Here is a 19345-nt window from a genome sequence, read left to right on the forward strand (position 1 = left end):
CTAAACCAAAATATTAAATGTTGTTAAATTTCCGAGTGAGACTAAAAATATACTTTGGTTACTTTTCAATCACCTAAACTTAACTTGAATAAGAACGAAGATGAAAACAAGAATACAGAGTTTGATACTGAAAGTTATAGTGAAATCACTTCGTAAAAAAAGGATACATACAAAATTAAAAGCACCTAAAGCAGAATCAATTTTGAATTTCAAATTGGAAGAAAGAAAGGATTGGGTAATTTTTTACTGAAATATGAAATCCAACAAAACCTACTTATTATATTTGAACTTTTTTCTCAACTATGGCGTTAATCTCTCTCGACAAAAATCTATTTTTAAAAAAACTTGAAAGCAAAAATGTATCTCGTGAATTGAATGAGCTACGTGCTTCACAAACTTGAAATAATCAAAAATAAGAAAATGTTCGAAGTTCGAATCATTCAAATGATATGCCATGCCATAACCCATATTACTCGAGTGGACGAACAACAAATGTAATTACTTACTCATATTATGAAAAACTCCCTATCTTTAAAATTGAAGGAACAAACTTGATTAAAAATTTCCAAATTTATTGTGCCCTAGATTTTTTTTACATTTTTAATATCAGGCGTATATAATTGCCAAGATTTTTACGCCCAGTTTCGAGGGGTTAGGTAATCTAGATTTGGTTCGAAAGATTGATTTCTTTGATGAATTTAAGAATGTTTTCCACCTGTTTGATGTTGTCAAGAATTATTGTAGGGTCAAAGTCTGAAATGTTTAAGGGATTGGCGTTTTGTATTGAGGGAGGGACAATAAAATAGAAGGTGTTGAGTGGAGATTATTTCAGAGTTACAGAATTATGGAGAATTTTGAATTTTCGAATTGTGTTTGCCCCTTCAATTTTGAATATAGACAATTTGTCATAGTACGTTTTTTGTTCGTCTTCTCAAATATATGTACGTAATTAAGTACCAAGAGTTCGTGAAGTCACTTATAATGATTCAAACATTATCTCATTTTTGGCGAATTTTTTCAAGCATTTTTTTACGTCATTCAATAGGACCGGCTTTCTAAAATTAGAAACGAAAAAAAAAACAAAACGATTTTTTAGGGCTCTCTTTTTTTTGATAAAAATAATGGATAATTTAATTTCGAAAACATTGAAGTACATATTAAAATCAGGTGAAAATCCGCGGGGAGCTGGTTTTTACATTTTCTCATTCAATTTTTTAAGAGTAAAGTTCACAAGAAGCCCCTTGTAAAATTTCATTTTGTCGCAAAATAATTTTTTATTAAAATGGTCAAAAAAGGTTCATTCGAGCGCTCTCAATTTTCAGCAAAACTGAAAATCTGCTGAAAATTCTGTTGAAAAGTAAAGGTGCTTCCACACATGCTGTATGTAATAGCAGCGACTCATTTTTCTATGAGCCGCACATTCTAATTCAATTTTTTAATTTTTTTAAATTTTAAATTAAATTGAAAAATTAAAGTGTTTAAAATGAAGGAAAAGTTTGAAAATTCGTAAATAAATGGAAATTTTCGAGTTACCTATAGGTGATAAATGACATTTTCAAACTGGCAGTTTTTCAAAATTAGGAGGTCCGCTGTTATCACCAAAAATAGGTATGTGATTTTTATATGTTGGTTAATAATGTGGAGGGCACCTTTGTTTTCAGCAAAACTGAAAATTTTCAGTTTTGCTGAAAATTGAGAGCGCTCGAATGAACCTTCACTGATAAGTGATAGCCAATTTTATTTGATCTTGTTGACTAATTTGTAAGAAGCATAACGCTCTAACTGAAAAGTTTCTGTTTTGTAGCCAAATAATTTCATAATTTTTGTCAACTTAGGGTGCATCAATACTCGAAGTGAAAATTTAAAACAAATTTTTGATCTATTTACTTCCATTTCGGCAAAAACCTTTCATAATTTTGCATATTATTCAATTTTTTCCTTTCTCCCACACTTCCCAATCCATCCAATGGCTTAAAAAAAATATGGAAAATGATTTAAAAATATGTCTTACATTTATTTGCAAGTGGTGATGTACCTTAAGTTATCAATGAAAAGTAGAATTATTTGGCTACAAAATAGAAACTTTTCAGTTAGAGCGTTATGCTTCTTACGTTGGACAGACTACAACAAACTTTCATATTTTTGTGTTATCAGCTATAAAAGTGTATAAGTAGTTTTCATCGGTAATATTAAATTTTATCGCTCGAACTCCTTTATAAAAAGGCGTGAACTTGACAACCCCAGTAATTATGCATATTTACAGGGGTTTAACTCATTTTTTTATTTTGTATATTATTCTTATACCCATAGGTGAGAATGCTTCCTTAAATACCTACGTATCCACTTTTATAAGATGCGTGCATTATTATGAAATTACGAATTGAATCCAACAAATGCAATATTCTTTAGCCAAAAATAATTCATCATTCGTGTAAAAATACCTACTTACTTAATCTTTACAAGTTGATCTTTTCAAATTTCAGGAAACTCTTTGAAATGTTATAATTGTAATACTAAAGATGATCAGAATTGTGAATATGTGAATGAGCAAACCGATACAGTCGAAATAGAGCAGAGTAATCGGACGGCTTATTTGGCGCAGGTGAACTTGACTGAAGATGAAAAAAATGAGCACTGGCCGGAAGATGCGAAACTATATTGTCTTAGAGTGAAAGGCAATTTTAGTAAGAAAAACAATTTTCTCAGTAAAATTTGATAAAACTAGGTATACTTATACCCACCAACTTAATTTATAGTATAGGTATGTTAGGGTGCGCAAAAATATCGAGGAAGTACCTACTACACTACTACATACCCCAAAGAAAGTTTTTTATTAAAAATATAGGTTGGCAACGCGAAATAGATACATATGATTGGTGGAATGTTATCCTACCTACTATTATCATCACCATTCACTGTGACCAACCAAAACATTTAGCAAAAAACTTTTTTGGGGATACCGATATTTCTACGCACCCTGTACCTAAATGTACATAGGATATAATCTAGATAGCTAGGTAAGCATTTTAAACAAATGGTTCATTTTTGAGTTGGTAGTGTCTTTTGACTTCGCGGAATTTCTTTAGCAAGATTTTCGGAAGAAAACTTTAATTTGCTCACAAGATCAGTTGTTTGGTATTTTCAAGATTGAAATCTCACATTAGTAGGTAGGTAAGGGACTTTGACTAGTAAATATGCAACTCATACTAAGTTCATGTAGGTCTGTATGCCTAACCTCGAAGCAACAGGGGCAAGAACGGGTTAGCTCAAAGAAATTTTTTTCAAAACTGGTACACGTTTTTCAATTTGGCCTCAGTTTTGCACTAAGGGGAACCCTGCAATTCCGCCAGGTGCTCAAGAAATATCAGCAAACAGCCCGAATATAGGAAAATTTATAAACCCGGATACCCGGAATTGCTCCGGGTGTTTAAAAATGTATGTACCTACTACCTACTTATACGAGTAGGTACTGGTACACCCTACCAGCAGTTGCGCCGGGTTGAAAAAATGCCAAGTAAACTAGGTATAAATGAATTGTTCAGTACCAGAAGTTATCTGAATTGAAAAAGTACCTACCTATCTATTGGTGTACTGCGTATTTCTGTATTGTAAGTACACAAACTACGTAGATAAAGATACTGAACGATTCCGCGTTGGTGCAGTTATTACTATTAGTGCCTACTTAACGTTACGTGTTATGTATAGACTTTTTTACCTAGAACACCAGACAGATATTAGTGCAACAAACGAATTTTTCTTTAAACAGATATTCGTTATTTCAGATGGCGTAGTTGTTATACTACGACGTATGCGCATTGATTATAATAATGAAAAAGCATGTGAGAACTATCAGGAAAGACTTTTAAATATTACGAACGTGACGGATAGAGCGGGCAAATAGCGGTTTTAAAAAGGAAAAAATTGGCACATCAATTTTTTCTTCGGGAATGTGTTCGGATGGACCCTCTGAACCACCAAAAAAAAGCCGACTCTCCTATCCCTGGAGGAAAATTTTTTAGGGGGCTGAAACCGGTTCCGATTCACGTTTTTTGCGTTTTACTCCGTTAATATTAGGTTTTTGAGAAAAACTATCATGACGAAAAATGTTCCCCTTTAAATTCTCGACAATTTGATGCTACGCTCGATACCCATTGCTCAAGGGGGGTGTCCAAAAAAAGGGGTGGAAAGAGTAGGTGTTTCAAAAAAGGTCAGTCCAATAAATTAATCAAAATTACCACTTAAAATCATTCGTTTTGGCTCAAATTTTTTTTACAAAGTCTACTCACCCAACTACTAATCAAACTATCATTGGTTTGTCTTCAACCCTCCTCGGGGGTTCGTGAGGGTTGCTTGATTTTTCAAGTAACACACTACTGAATCATATATTTGAAAAACAAATCTGGACGTGCGATATATCGAATAGTATGTTTTCGAGGTCGCTGAATACGAATATGAACTCATTTTTTGCATACAACCCCTCAAAGCCCCTCTGTGCCCCAAAATGGGGGTCAAAATTTTGAAAAATCGTGAAAAGTCGAGTGATATATCGAATGGTACGTTTTCGAGGTCGCCGAGTGCGAATATGAACTTATTTTTTGGGTCCCACCCCCCAATGTCCCTCTGTGCCCCAAAATGAGGGTGAAAATGTTGAAAAATCGTGAAAAGTCGAGTGATATATCGAATTGCATGTTTTAAAAGTCGCTGAGCACGAATATGGCCTTATTTTTTGGGCCCAACCCCGCACAGCTCCCAACTGCCCCAAAAAAGGCCAAAATTTTGAAAAAATGTGAAAAGTCGAGTGACATATTGAATGGTATGTTTTCGAAATCGCTGAGTACGAATATGAACTTATTTTTTGCCTACAGCCCCTCAAAGCCCCTCTGTGCCTCAAAATTAGGGTTAAAATTTTGAAAAATCGTGAATAGTCGAGTGATATACTTATCGATTTGTATGTTTTCGAGACACTGAACTGGAATATGCACTTTTTTCCTGCTCTACTTACGATCCCTCAAAATCCCCTTACGCCCCCTAAATAAGATAAAATTTCGAAAAGTCACCAAAAAACGTGTAATACGTCGAATAGTATGTTTTCAAGATCGCTGAATACGACTACATACTCATTTTTATCATTTCATTCATTTTACTATTCAAACGTCCTACTAACGCCACAAAATTATCCTCAATGTCTTTAGTAGGTAAGATGTGAATCTTCTTGTCTATCTCAGTGTTTTCATTTCGATTGTTTTCCTGTAAAGTTTTCGATTTCATTTTTTACAGTAGACTCTCAATTATCCGACTTTCGGGTTATCCGGTACGAATTTATCCGACTTACTTTTCGCATTATCCGACCCACCAAGGTCGGATAATCCAAAAAACATCTAATTTTTGATTTTGGAGTGTAAATAATAATGCAGGATTCAGCATTTTGTATTCTAACGGTGTTATTTTCCTTGAAATCGATCCAACTTATCTCCAAAAATTATAATTTGAGTCAGTATTTCATTGTCTTTTATGTACAAAAGTACGTTATTTTTGTTTATTAGTTATTTTTTCGATTCTTTGTTCCTGTTTTGAGGCAAAACTTGATTTTCTGAATGAAAACTTTTCGTTTCAAGCTTATGCACTTCATTTTCACGCTTAAAACATCAATTTTGGATTATCCGACTTTTTTGATATCCGACCCACCTTACACCCCCCGATTAGGTCGGATAATCGGGAGTCTACTGTATTGGCTACTAATCGAAAACAAAATGAAATCATTTTTTTTTTTTGATGGAAGAAAACATCGAAAATTAGTAGTTCGTACTTCGTGTTTTTTTTTTAAAAAAACATACCATTCGATATATCAGTCGACTTTTCACGAGTTATCAAAATTTTGACCCTCATTTTGAGGCACAGAGGGGCTTTGAGGGGCTGTAGGCAAAAAATAAGTTCATATTCGTACTCAGCGATTTCGAAAACATACCATTCAATATGTCACTCGACTTTTCACATTTTTTCAAAATTTTGGCCTTTTTTTGGGGCAGTTGGGAGCTGTGCGGGGTTGGGCCCAAAAAATAAGGCCATATTCGTGCTCAGCGACTTTTAAAACATGCAATTCGATATATCACTCGACTTTTCACGATTTTTCAACATTTTCACCCTCATTTTGGGGCACAGAGGGACATTGGGGGGTGGGACCCAAAAAATAAGTTCATATTCGCACTCGGCGACCTCGAAAACGTACCATTCGATATATCACTCGACTTTTCACGATTTTTCAAAATTTTGACCCCCATTTTGGGGCACAGAGGGGCTTTGAGGGGTTGTATGCAAAAAATGAGTTCATATTCGTATTCAGCGACCTCGAAAACATACTATTCGATATATCGCACGTCCAGATTTGTTTTTCAAATATATGATTCAGTAGTGTGTTACTTGAAAAATCAAGCAACCCTCACGAACCCCCGAGGAGGGTTGAAGACAAACCAATGATAGTTTGATTAGTAGTTGGGTGAGTAGACTTTGTAAAAAAAATTTGAGCCAAAACGAATGATTTTAAGTGGTAATTTTGATTAATTTATTGGACTGACCTTTTTTGAAACACCTACTCTTTCCACCCCTTTTTTTGGACACCCCCCTTGAGCAATGGGTATCGAGCGTAGCATCAAATTGTCGAGAATTTAAAGGGGAACATTTTTCGTCATGGTAGTTTTTCTCAAAAACCTAATATTAACGGAGTAAAACGCAAAAAACGTGAATCGGAACCGGTTTCAGCCCCCTAAAAAATTTTCCTCCAGGGATAGGAGAGTCGGCTTTTTTTTGGTGGTTCAGAGGGTCCATCCGAACACATTCCCGAAGAAAAAATTGATGTGCCAATTTTTTCCTTTTTGCCGCTGCTTTTTTACCATATTTTCCCGCTCTAGGAATGGAAATGTGGTGCTTGTGATACAGACCTTTGCAATTCGTCCATATCCATAAAATCTGAGTATTTCGGTTTTTATATTGTTATTCTCGGATTGCTTTTGAATTTATATAAAACGTATTTTCAATGAAATTCATACCTAAATTCTAATCTAATCATCAATTTTATTTTAAGCATTAGGTATGTACCATATGCGTTAGGAATGCGTCTATGCGATATTCAGGTATTAACGAATTATTCTCTGTTACTTACGTAAAGTGGGTATGAAATGCAGAACATTTTTCAAGTTCAGAGTTTGCAATTATAACGGTGCTATTGCGCAAGTATATACATTTTTATAGGTAGTAATCTAAGAGGATTCAAGATACCTACCTACATACCGTACTCTACAGTTTCTAGATTCCGATACTTTTTCACTTTTATAGCTCAACTTTTGAATGTACGAAACACTTTCTGGAGATGATGTATGCATTATACTTGTATGTAGCATTTTACCTACACACTTGATAGATTCTTACAAAAATTTTCAAATCATTAACGATTTTTCTATTGTTGAATATTCAAAGAGGTCGTGTAACAAATACAAAATAAATACGTACTTGGATTTTCTTCTGTTTGAGTGATCTACGAAACAAATCATTGTAGATAAGAGTTTCTTTGTTTGTGATCAACGATTTGAAGCTTGTAAATATTACTAAAACAATGCCAGTAAAGTCTTATTTTATATTTCAGGTGGTAAATAACCTAAACAAGTGAAAGAAGTCTCATCTTCGTAGAACCGATAACATAAAATTAGGTACATACTTTTGTCTTTGGGTTTCTTGAATATTTGCATAAGTATGAGATCTATTTATCAGAGTTGATATTTTTATAGTAGGCCTCTTTGACTAAAAAGGAAACCTCTTGAGGCGTCACACTTCCATTTGAACGGGACCGCGATTTTTGGAAAGAGAATAATCTAAAACGCCCAAAACCAAACTTACAGCTGCCCAAGTTCATTTTTCGATTTTTGGCGAACGTTTGAAAATTCAAAATTGACTGTTTAATGGCGATTTATACCTTTTTTTTAAAAAGTACGTATAGGTACTTGATTAGTAAAAATGGGCAAAATAAGTCCAAAAACTAATATCAACTACCCAAATCGAAATTTCACCAATTCCAGCCGTTCTGCAGCCTCCAGCAGCGCGATTTTTCAATTTCCTCAGAATTTTGAATTTGCTCCAGAAAGCGTTAATATTAATTTGGGCAGCTAAAAATCGAGTTGTGTATTACACTCGACCTGTTTAACAAGTTTATGCACATTTGAGCCAAATTTGGGAGTGACACCTCAAGAGTGGTTTTTGACCAGCTTTTTTCAAAATTTAAAAATCCAAAAAATCAAAAGTTTCCCGTTTGCGTGTAAATTTTTGAAATTTTGTGCGAATTGCTGTATTTTTCTTCAAGAACTAACCTCCCGAGAGCAAATTCTAACATTTCCAGCCGTTCTGAAGCCTCCAGCGCGATTTTTAAATTTCTCCAGAATTTTGAATTTGCTTCAGAATGTGTGAATAATATGAAGTTGGGTTGCTAAAAATCGATTTGTGTATTACACTCCACCTGTTTAACGAGTTTATGCACCTCACAAATGGTAAACTTTTGATTTTTTTGATTTTTCAATTTTGAAAAAAGCTGGTCAAAAAACCACTTTTGAGGTGTCACTTTCAAAATAGGCTCAAATGTGGATAAACCCGTTAAACAGGTCGAGTATAATACACAACCGATTTTTAGCTGCCCAACTTAATATTAACGCTTTCTGGAGCAAATTCAAAATTCTGGAGAAATTGGAAAATCGCGCTGGAGGCTCCAGAATGGCTGGAAATGTTGAAATTTCGATTTGGGGGGTCAGTTTTGGACAAAATACAGCGATTCGCGAGAATTTCAAAAATTTCCACGCAAACGGGAAACTTTTTATTTTTTGGATTTTTGGATTTTTTAATTTTGAAAAAAGCTGGTCAAAAAACCACTTTTGAGGTGTCACTCTAAAAATCGGCTCAAATGTGGATATTGGAAAAACTTGTTAAAAAGATTGAGTGTAATACACAACTTGATTTTTAGCTGCCCAACCTCATATTCACGCCTTCTGGAGCAAATTCAAAATTCTGGAGAAATTGAAAAATCGCGCTGGAGGCTCCAGAACGGCTGGAAATGGTGAAATTTCGATTTGAGGAGTTAATATTAGTTTTTTGACTTATTTTGTCCATTTTTACGGATCAAGTACGTACTCAAAAAAAAAAGCATAAATCGCCATAAACAGTCAATTTTGAATTTTCAAACGTTCGCCAAAAATCGAAAAATGAACTTAGGCAGCTGAAAATTTGGTTTTGGGGGTTTTAGACTATGCTCTTTCCAAAAATCGCCGTCCCGTCCAAATCGGAGTGTGACACCTCAAGAGCTTTCCTTGTAAGTATATGTTACAGGATACAAAAGTTATTAAATTCGAACTCAAATAATGTACCTGATACGGATGGAATTTCGAGTTTGATCAACTATACTTACATAACTTAACTAGGTATGTTATTGAGACTTGAGAAGGACAACATTTTTTATGCACCATCATTATTCAATATGTAACATGTACCTATACGTTTTTATTTGTTACAGAGGTAGTAGGTGTACTCGTAACTTATCACTTATCCTCTTAATATGTTATAATTGCTTGACACGTGCATTTTCAACTTTCGGTATAAATGGAGGTTTCGCCTTTTTCTCTTCCAACTGAAATCATAGGAAAGCGTCGAAATTCAATACACGATGTGTATTATATACCGACTTACAGTACGTTGTATCACCATTTTAATAAACATCAATGTGGCATCGCGAAATGAAATGCGGTTTACTCCCTAATGGTGCGAGAACGAGCGGGGATGATGATAACATTATGTGAGGAATAAATGGAGCCTCATGAATGATCGACACATTACCTTATATTTTCCATGGCACACTCTCGCTCTGTTTAAAAACATCACGAAATTAAAAAAAAAAAAGCGAAGTAAGTAGGTAAGTACCTATAACTACCATAAATGAAAGTTTGTTGAGGTACCTTGTGGCACCACTCAGAAAAATGCACCACTAGGCAGGATGAAGGATTCGATGCGAGATGAAATGAGGAAGGGACGGAGGGCGAAATGGGAACAGAGTCGTATTGCGGACACCACAATTTCTCATCCCGTATTCCTAAAATTGCCAAACCTCGAAACAGAATGATGCATAAACATGAAAGTAAATTCAAATCTTACCATAGTCCAATCGATTTCATTCAGAAATACATGTTGCTTAATTTCCATTTCATCAGCACTGTCACAACTTCCCATGCGTTTCTTCGGATCTGCTTCCAGCAGCCTCTGTAGAAGACTAAATGCGTCGCTGCTTACGTCTTTTTTCAAATGGAATTCTTTTTTCTGAATTGCTGAAGTGAAAATAACATGAACACGTAAGTTTTTAATCGACCTAATTATTCCATTGCCGGACTCATATGTCGTGTTCATGCCTGTTCTTATAATCGTATACTTACTTGGTCGACTTTAAAAGGGAACCTCCACAACCCTCCGCCACCAAATTAATTTTTTTTGCAGATTCGGAAAGAGTACGACATGAAAAAAAAACATACAAACAAAACCAAAATTCTAGCTGCTGAAGTTCATTTCTCGATGTTTGGCGAATTTTCAAAGTTTTATATATTTTGACAAAATCGAAAATAAAAATGTAAATTTTCAAAAAATGCGGTAATAATATGCAAAAATTTTCAAATTTTGTTTTCGACCTAATTTTGACCTTCCAAATTCTGTAGCCTCCTGCGCGAAATTGATTTTCTCCAGAAATTTAATACTTCAAAAATTCGCCAAAAATCCAGAAATGAACTTCAGCCTTCAGCAGCTAAAATTTTGGTTTTGGTGGTGTTTTGATGTGTTCTATCCCAATTTGCAAAAAAAAAATCGATTCGGAGGTGGGTAGTTCGGAGGGTTGTGGAGGTTCCCTTGTTAGGTATAATATAGGACAGGTATTACAGTACATAAGTTTTTCCCTATTTTGATTCTTTTTTTTCTTACCTGATATCATGTTTTTATATTCCTGTAAGGTGATTTCTTCTGAACATCTGCCAACTAGCGATATAAATGGGTGGTCTGACGTGAGCATCAAACAAAGCACTATACCCAAAGCATACCAATCCACCCTGTGAAAAATAAAACAAATTTTCCATTAGGTAAGATACCAACATGTATGGATGGATGTTAAATGCACCTGTGACCCAAAAATATTTTTTCCAGATTTGGGAATAATTGGGTCTCATATTAAATGAGGGCCGATGATTTTAATTGGGTGTCGGGATTCAGGGCTTAAGGTTTGGGTTCCGGGGCCTGGGGCCTGTTTTCAAGGCCCATCATGAGAAATTTAAAAATTATAACCTTCCGTGAAGTTTTTTTTGGATGTAACTAATAAAAGTATTTAAAAATCAAAAAAATCAATATAAAATTTAATTTTACGAAAAAAGTAGGTAATAATAGAGAAAATCTGATTGAAAAAAAAAGAAGAAAAGCACTGATAAGACATAACAATAATCGTTTTCAACATAATACGATTACGTTCTGATGAGAATTTCACGATTTTTAAAAATTGAGTAGGTATTAAGAAAGCTAGCGAAGTCGTTTTTGTTTCAAAAATTCAAATGAAAGAGTCAACCATCTACTTTTCATTTCAATTTTCTTTTTTGTCATTTGTGATTTTCAATCAGATGAAAAACACGTCGTTATCCGTATAGCTGTCTGGTAATGGAAAAATTACATTGAAAAGGATGATTGAGATGGTTCGGGTTTTTCGTTCCTTCGCAGAAAAGGACATGAACAGAAAATTGGTTTGATAAATTGAAAAAATTCCTCTTTTATTTGACACAAGAATCAGGTTGCTAGCAGACTTCGTGAATTTATAATGAATTTTTGTAATTTAAGAATTCTCCATAAGAAAGCATTATTTAAATGAAAACAAGAACAAGATCATCGCGTCATTAATTCTACTTTTGGCCGCCAGATGTCAACTACTTTGGGTTTAAATCCCAAATTGTGCCTATACTGGCTACTACACGATATGTACTTATAATAATGTACCTACCTATTATACTTTTATACTATAAAAATGTTTGCTGACACTCACATAAATGTGTATGATAATTCCGAAAATATTTCAGGAGCTGCGTTAAATTCTGAACAAATCAGTGTAGATGTCCTTACACCAAACCCTAATCCATCTTTTGCACCGCCGAAGTCAATCAGCTTGACATGCCCGTCAACATCTATCATTATATTGTCTACTTTTACATCCCTGTGTATGATTCCTAAAAAAAATTCAACGAATAAATTCAAGCCCTCGCCAAAAGAAAATCCTGGGTGCACCACTGTACATAAAATGTATACCTATTCGATTAAAAGCGAACAATATATACATAATTATAATATTGTATAATAATTATCAAGAAACGTTATTGTCTGTATAGTCACCATTTTTATGCAAAAAGTGTAATGCCAGACTTGTTTCTGCAATGTAAAATGCTGCGTCGCCTTCCGGAAGTGTGCACGCGTCAAGACTTTCCACGTAATCAGCAAGAGAAATTCCATCAATGTAGTCCATTATCAACACAATATGCAGAGGCGTTGTAAACGATGAATGAAGTTTAACTAAGAAAGGATAGCTTTCAATGGTTTCCATGATACGTTTTTCTCGCAGTTTTTGCAGTTCGTCCTAAAACATACCAACATATTTTTTATTTCTAGGAAGAGGAAGCTGTAATTTAATACCTTTAATACATGATTGTACATATACGTTTACGTATTACGTAACATTTATAAGTAGGTACAGTACAATTTCTGTGGCATAGGCATTCGCCTCACCCTGTTAGGGTACCACTTAATGCGATTTCCAATGTCCTGTAAAGGATATGGAACCACGACGACGACGACGACGACGACCCCAAAATGGGCAGTTTCAAAATCTGAAGGCGAGACGAGGCTCAAATTTGAAATTTCACGAATGAGGTTTTTGCAGTTTTCCTCAACAATAGGTATCCCAAAATAGCTGTTTTTGAACCCTACACGACATGCTATCTTTTCGATGGAATTTTTATTTCAGATATTAAAACTGCTGATGTCATTTTTGAACTCAGCAGGCTTCAATTATACAGAAATGACACCGAGAACGGGCCTAGTAGCCATATTTTTAAGAAAGGGAGGGTGAACCCTCCTGAAATGCTCTCCCCCCGCCCTGCCTATGGAACATAGCGTTTGCTTTCGGTCTCAAAAATTTCCTTTTGGTGTCCTTATTGCTCATTATACCAAATTTCAGGCTTTTATCACCAACTGCAGTCTACTAGCAATCTACCACCGGAAATAAAATCGACTATTGGGGGGGGGGGATTGAAAGTCGGAGGGGATGTGTTTTTTTTTTAAAAAAGCCTGTAATATTTATGTTTCTTCAACATGACGCACGTTTCATTAAAATCGTTTGAGTAGTTTTTGAATGAAAAATCGGAGGAAATTTCTGAGAAAATTTGACTTTACTCATGGTTGACTTAGCTCAAAAAGGTATTTTCACCTATCTTATCGTTCTATGCCCTTTGTAACTTTATTGCATATAAAAAAATATATGTAATTGTGCCGCTATTAATTCTCCGGCGATCAGTTCTCTGGCTATCAATTTTTCTGCGATCAATTGATCAATAATCAAGTTTTTTGATACCATTCCGTGAAGAGGACCTAATAAATACAGGTTGAGGCTTGATTTGAAATTTTAGATTTTTTTTGCTTTTGACATTCATCTTTGAAGAACTTTCAGGGAATACCTATACTGTTAAAACAATTCAAATAAAGTGAATAGAGGCTGAGAATTGAAAAACAGAACATTTCAAGAGATAGGTAAGGTATTGAAATCCATGAAAAACGGATGTGAAAGAGGTATAACTCAAACTTTGGTCCAGAAATGAATACAAGGGATCTTCATGGATTTCTTTTTTTTTAAATATAGGTACGTAGGTAGCTACGTAGTACGTACCACTTCATCAAGTTCATCTTTGCTGAAGCGTGATATCACCTTCAATGCGTAAAATAAATTCGACGAGTTTTCTTGAATCTTGAATATTCTGCCGTAACTGCCTTTGGTAATATATTTCTGAATTACAAAATTTTCTTTCAAGTTACAACACCATTCTTCATCATCATCTAAAGGATAAAAAATTCCAATAAATCGGGTGGATTTCTGAATTGTCGTAACTATAACATTAAATTACGTAAAATTCATACTGAATCGACTGATCGTAATTTCATATAAATATAGCCTAGGGACCAAATGGAAAAAAGACGCGTTTTCAGCGATTCCGTGTACCCTAATAAGGTAACTGGGTACCAGTGGTTGATTGTTTATAATTCGGACTGTTTGATTACAACTAGCCTGCTAAAGTACGGCAAAAAAGTGGTGCAAAGTTGTCAAAAGTAGAGCTTAAAGTTCAAAATTTCACATTTTTTCAAAAAATCACAGAATTACTCGATTTATTCGTTCTTGAGCTGAGTTTTACTGCAAAATTTGCTCAAATTTAAGCGAAACACTCAAACGCTGTGTTTTATTTCGTAAACTGTTGAAATAAAAGTTGTTCTCCACTCAATTTTCTGTTCAATGAGCTATCGCAGAACATTCTAACTTGAGAATACGCCGAGTTTTTGAGGATTTTGTGACAAAAGTTACCCAAAATGAAAAATTTTAAGAACTTGAAAATTAGTTTGCGATCGATTGCAAAGTCGTTTAGTTCCACTGCTAATAATTTTAAACCATGAGCGTGTATTGCTCTATATCCAGTTTTTCTCTAATCTGAGTATTTCTCTCAAATTTGAGTGAAACACTCCAATTTGAGTGCTTTACTTTAATTTTTCAACGAATTTTATCACTTACAAGAAAACCTCTTGAGGTGTCCGCCTCCGATTTGAACGGGACCGCAATTTTTGGATAGAGCATGGTCTAAAACCCCCAAAACCAAATTTTCAGCTGTCCAACTTCATATCTCAATATTTGGCAAACGTTTGAAAATTGAAAATTGACTATTATTGCTGATTTATGCTTTTTTCAAAAAGTACTTACTTGGTCAGTAAAAATGATAAAAATTAGTCCTAAAACTGATATTAATTTCCTAAATCCAAATTTCACTATTTCCAGCCATTCTGGAGCCTCCAGCGCGATTTTTCAATTTCTCCAGAATTTTGAATATGCTCCAGCATCTATCTATCATACATTCTAATTTCACAACTCACCCATATGTTGCTCAGGCACACTGTCCCGCGCATTATCTTCCATTTCACCAGGCCTTTCAGATTTTGAATGATTGTGAAGAGGAGACATTTTTTCTTCTGGAATACTGCGAACGCAATAAAACGAATTATATCTACATTTGTAGCTGGTAAAATAATATCAAAGTTGAAAAAAATAATAACTTGACGCGTAAATATCAAAACATTAAATTAAACAATGCCACAACCAGAGTTCGATGCAGACAACACTGTGACAAGTACCTAGTCCCGTCAGCACTGTTAATTGAAGGGGTGGATTCGCGATCATAAACGAAAAAGCACACGCGAATTTATTACCTATTTACATTTTATTACATTTTATACAAAAATTGACTAGATTGAAAAAGTACAAAACATATTGAATAATTCGCGTAAATATACACGCATCTAGTTTAAAGAGAAATCGTAATGATACTGCGACGAGAAAAAAAAGAGACCAGAGTAAAATCGGCCGAATGCTTATCTCTAAAGATAAGAAAGGTGGAAAAAGTTACATTTACTTCACTAAAATTTAAATAATCAATAAAAATTTGGCAATTATGACGGAAAGTTTTGTTAGGCGAAGAAAAGAAACATGACGCGGTTGAGGTTGACGCAATAGTAGAAAAACATTGCAATACATTATTATGCTTAGGTACATACATATGATGAAATAGGTACCTATGAATTATATGAATTGAAAAATTGAGGTGTAAAAGAAATGACATCCAATACGTATTACCTGATGAAGATTCAATTTGATCAATGATGATCAATCCCACTTCACGTAAGTACGTACTTAGAATAGATGATAGTAGAAAAATAATTTACACGAATCAGGAATCACCCATCGGCCACCGTAAAAAAAATAAATAAAAACGAACAATTAGAGAAGAACATCTATCAAAGAGAACTTACATATTTAATAGAGAAGACGAGAAGAGAAAAGGGAAAGAGATCTCATCAGATCACAAAATTCGCAAATCAAAACTCAATGTACCGAACTTCGTAGTACCGTTGTAGACACTGGACAAACAACCATGAACCAACGAGTACCTATATCCATTCTACAAGCTAACGCCTGCGTCCGTTAATTGAGCAACATGATATACTTACTTGCGGGTTGATGAAATTGTCGTCTACATGCAGACATGCAGGCAAATAGTAGGTCTGCAGATCGCCATATTTTTCATTTCGTTCTGCGAAAAGCAAATACACAATACACCAGAATAAATACAGTATATACATACGTATATGTATCATGAGTTCATGACATTAGATATTATCATCAGGCATCGGAGTGAAATTCTGCAAAATTGTCATTTTAGTAACCTATTTCGAGCCAAAAAGTAATCATTTTTCAAAATTATAACTCCGAAAAACCTACTCCCGCTTCATTTTGAAAACTAAATTTACCGAAGGCTTGACATTTACCGTCCACAAATAATTTTTTTCGGTCACAAAAAACTAGTAATACACTGTATCTCGCTCCGATGCCTGCGCTATTCAAATTCGAATCTTAAATTTTACAATGAGTTCATAATTTATTTTAAAAAATTTATACTCGAAATCATTCATAAGCACAGAACGTGAATTGAAGCTGCTACCAACATTTCACATACCTATTAAAATTAAAATTTCATCACACTCGAATAAAAAATAAGAAATGACAATAATTTTCAATGGAAAATTTTATTACAAAAATTAAATAAAATCAAACTACTAAGATGTTCGGATTGCTCTACATCGATCAACCAAATAAGTCACAAAAACCATTAAATTTAGGTAAAAATTATCAACAAATTAGTCTCAAATATAAATTATAATAGTGATGAATCTCTGAATTAAAAATCAAAACAACGTAGGTAATGTTCGATATAAATTTCAATTTACATGACACGTTCTCAGAGATGGGAATAAATAACTACGAACTAATACAAAATAATACAGGTTTACATACGAAACTGCAGTTATTAAAGTCATATGTTCGACTTGGAAATCTTGATATCGAAAGAGCATCGCTTATCAAAAGAACAACTTTTTCAAAAATCACAATAAATACATCTAATAACACCCATTCTATGGTACACCATTCAAACTTAAAATCTATTAATAAAGTCTACTGATATCCATCAGGCATGCGATTACCCGAGAAAATGATCATACATTCTGTTTTTAAACAGTAAAAAGTAACTTAGAATATTAAAGTAAAGAACTCGTTTAAAAAGGAAATCGAAAATGTGAAAAAAATATTACAAAGAAATCTCCTAACGTAAAGATTAAAATAATAGGTCTTTTAAGTTTTAATACAGTTATACAAAAAACTAGAATTATAACACACAACAAGAAATTTTAAAACATAGATAAATTAAAAATCCGCATCTAACTTGAATTCGTTTTCGCCAGAAGGAAACATAACTCCGCTTTTCTTATACTCACCGACTCTCTTCTCGAAGAAATTCGTTTTTCCATTCAAGGATATATTCTCCATGAAATCGAACGGGTTTTGAGAATTGTACAACTGCGTAAAAAATCGTTAGTATTAGAGAATGATGCAATAATACTCAAATGTGACACCAAAGACATTTACCTTAGGACAATTCAATTCTAATAATAATCTATCGGCGACGAATTCAATATACGTCTTCATTAATTCGCTATTCATTCCAATCATCGATACTGGTAAAGAATCGGTCAAAAATTCTTGTTCAATTATAACAGCGTCACGAATAATTTCGGTAATTTCTTCAACACTGGGTTTTTGAACCAAATGTTTGAACATCAAACACGCAAAATCGGTATGTAAACCCTATGGAAAAAAACACGTAGGTACATAAATAGAACAGAAAAATAATCGATAATAAGAAATACCGAATGTTTACCTCGTCTCTAGATATTAATTCATTGCTGAAAGTCAATCCAGGCATTAGGCCTCTCTTTTTAAGCCAAAATATCGCAGCAAAACTTCCAGAAAAGAAAATGCCTTCGACGGCCGCAAACGCAATAATCCTTTCTCCAAAAGTCGCATCTTTATCAGCAATCCATCTCAATGCCCAATCTGCTTTTCTCTTAACACAGGGCATCGTTTCAATCGCATTGAATAGAAAATCTCTGAAAAATAAAACCTAATTAGAGGACTACAAAATGGGATAGCGATGTAAATAAAAATCCTCAAGTAGAATACCGTTCAGTAGGATCTTTAATGTACGTATCGATCAATAAACTGTACATTTCGGAATGCACATTTTCAATGGTGATTTGAAATCCGTAAAAAAATCTAGCCTCAGGGATCTGAACTTCTTGGAAGAAACGTTCGACCAGATTTTCGTTTACGATACCATCCGAAGCTGCGAAAAATGCCAAGACGTGTGAGATGAATTTCTTTTCTTCCGGTTTCAGTTTTTCCCAATCTCTGAAATCCTGAAAACAATACACTGATTACTACAGATGTTCCCTAGGAATATGTAGAGAAATCAAATTAAATACCTTGTCTAAGACTACTTCTTCAGCTGTCCAAAACGAGGCTTCTGCTTTTTTAAACATGGCCCATATGTCATCATACTTGATCGGCATTATGACAAATCTACGAGGATTAGGCTTCAATAAAGGTTCTATTTCGGGATTGAATTTCTTCCGATGTTCGGTCATGCCATGGACTTCCTTAGGTTTGTACGATTCAATGGATCGGCCATTGTAGGCGATATTCTCCTTATCCTCGTTCAAGTTACTTTCGTTGATGGTAAAGTTGGATAGCTTCTTGGTAGCAGTATACATAATTGCGAATTAATGAAATAAAAGTTGAAATATTAAACCGAAATTCAAACAGCAAAAAAGATAGATTCAAAGTTGAACTTCAGAGACACGACACTAATTTCCGCACTGAAAAAAACCGCGAAATCTGGTCAGTACTTCTACTTCAATTTCTCCTACTCTTACTACATCACGTAGGCTAAATTCTATGTACATTTGTGGCAAATTATCTCGACATTTTGTTCATTTTGCCGCCGAAATCGAAAAACACATGATTTTGTGATAAAACGGGGGAAATGTGGAAAGTAGGGGAAGGGGAACATCAAATCAAAAATCAAGAAGACTCCCAATTTAT

At 34.3% G+C, this 19345-nt stretch overlaps 2 protein-coding genes across 8 annotated transcripts; both read right to left on the minus strand.

Moving 5' to 3' along the window:
- Window positions 1–9511: 9511 nt before the first annotated feature.
- On the minus strand, window positions 9512–16291 carry LOC135836166 (protein kinase C zeta type-like). 7 transcript variants are annotated; one of them, XR_010557011.1, is made up of 10 exons: window positions 16159–16291; window positions 15226–15329; window positions 13979–14145; window positions 12433–12673; window positions 12089–12269; window positions 10990–11114; window positions 10180–10349; window positions 9984–10117; window positions 9733–9892; window positions 9512–9658 (listed from the first exon to the last, which is right to left on the minus strand). XR_010557011.1 is itself a non-coding variant. In XM_065350810.1 (8 exons), the coding sequence occupies exons 1-8, from the start codon at window positions 15527–15529 to the stop codon at window positions 9590–9592; spliced, it is 1137 nt and encodes a 378-aa protein (XP_065206882.1). In that variant the 5' UTR covers window positions 15530–15893; the 3' UTR covers window positions 9512–9589. The 7 variants fall into 7 exon arrangements, 1 of the variants encoding a protein (XP_065206882.1); XR_010557008.1 differs by having other exon boundaries at window positions 15983–16279; XR_010557006.1 differs by lacking the exon at window positions 16159–16291 and adding an exon at window positions 15450–15910.
- A 625-nt stretch (window positions 16292–16916) lies between these two features.
- Window positions 16917–19274, minus strand: LOC135836170 (ribonucleoside-diphosphate reductase subunit M2 B-like). Its single transcript, XM_065350813.1, has 5 exons — window positions 18727–19274; window positions 18425–18660; window positions 18123–18351; window positions 17831–18049; window positions 16917–17761 (listed from the first exon to the last, which is right to left on the minus strand). The coding sequence occupies exons 1-5, from the start codon at window positions 19012–19014 to the stop codon at window positions 17609–17611; spliced, it is 1125 nt and encodes a 374-aa protein (XP_065206885.1). The 5' UTR covers window positions 19015–19274; the 3' UTR covers window positions 16917–17608.
- Window positions 19275–19345: the final 71 nt, after the last annotated feature.

The sequence above is a fragment of the Planococcus citri genome, chromosome 2 (genome assembly GCF_950023065.1).
Source record: "Planococcus citri chromosome 2, ihPlaCitr1.1, whole genome shotgun sequence".
NCBI classification, from domain to species: Eukaryota; Metazoa; Arthropoda; class Insecta; order Hemiptera; family Pseudococcidae; genus Planococcus; species Planococcus citri.

What these genes read in the sequence shown, in the direction of transcription:
- LOC135836166 (XM_065350810.1), bottom strand. Translation starts at nt 15,529, where the DNA reads ATGATCGCGAATCCACCCCTTCAATTAACAGTGCTGACGGGACTAGGT. An exon ending in GTTGTCTGCATCGAACTCTG is followed by an intron (nt 15,330 to 15,449) that starts GTTGTGGCATTG and finishes TTGCGTTCGCAG; the next exon opens with TATTCCAGAAGAAAAAATGT. An exon ending in ATGAAATCGATTGGACTATG is followed by an intron (nt 9,659 to 10,179) that starts GTAAGATTTGAA and finishes CTATGATTTCAG; the next exon opens with TTGGAAGAGAAAAAGGCGAA.
- LOC135836170 (XM_065350813.1), bottom strand. Translation starts at nt 19,014, where the DNA reads ATGTATACTGCTACCAAGAAGCTATCCAACTTTACCATCAACGAAAGT. An exon ending in AAGAAGTAGTCTTAGACAAG is followed by an intron (nt 18,661 to 18,726) that starts GTATTTAATTTG and finishes TATTGTTTTCAG; the next exon opens with GATTTCAGAGATTGGGAAAA. An exon ending in ATTAAAGATCCTACTGAACG is followed by an intron (nt 18,352 to 18,424) that starts GTATTCTACTTG and finishes TTTATTTTTCAG; the next exon opens with AGATTTTCTATTCAATGCGA.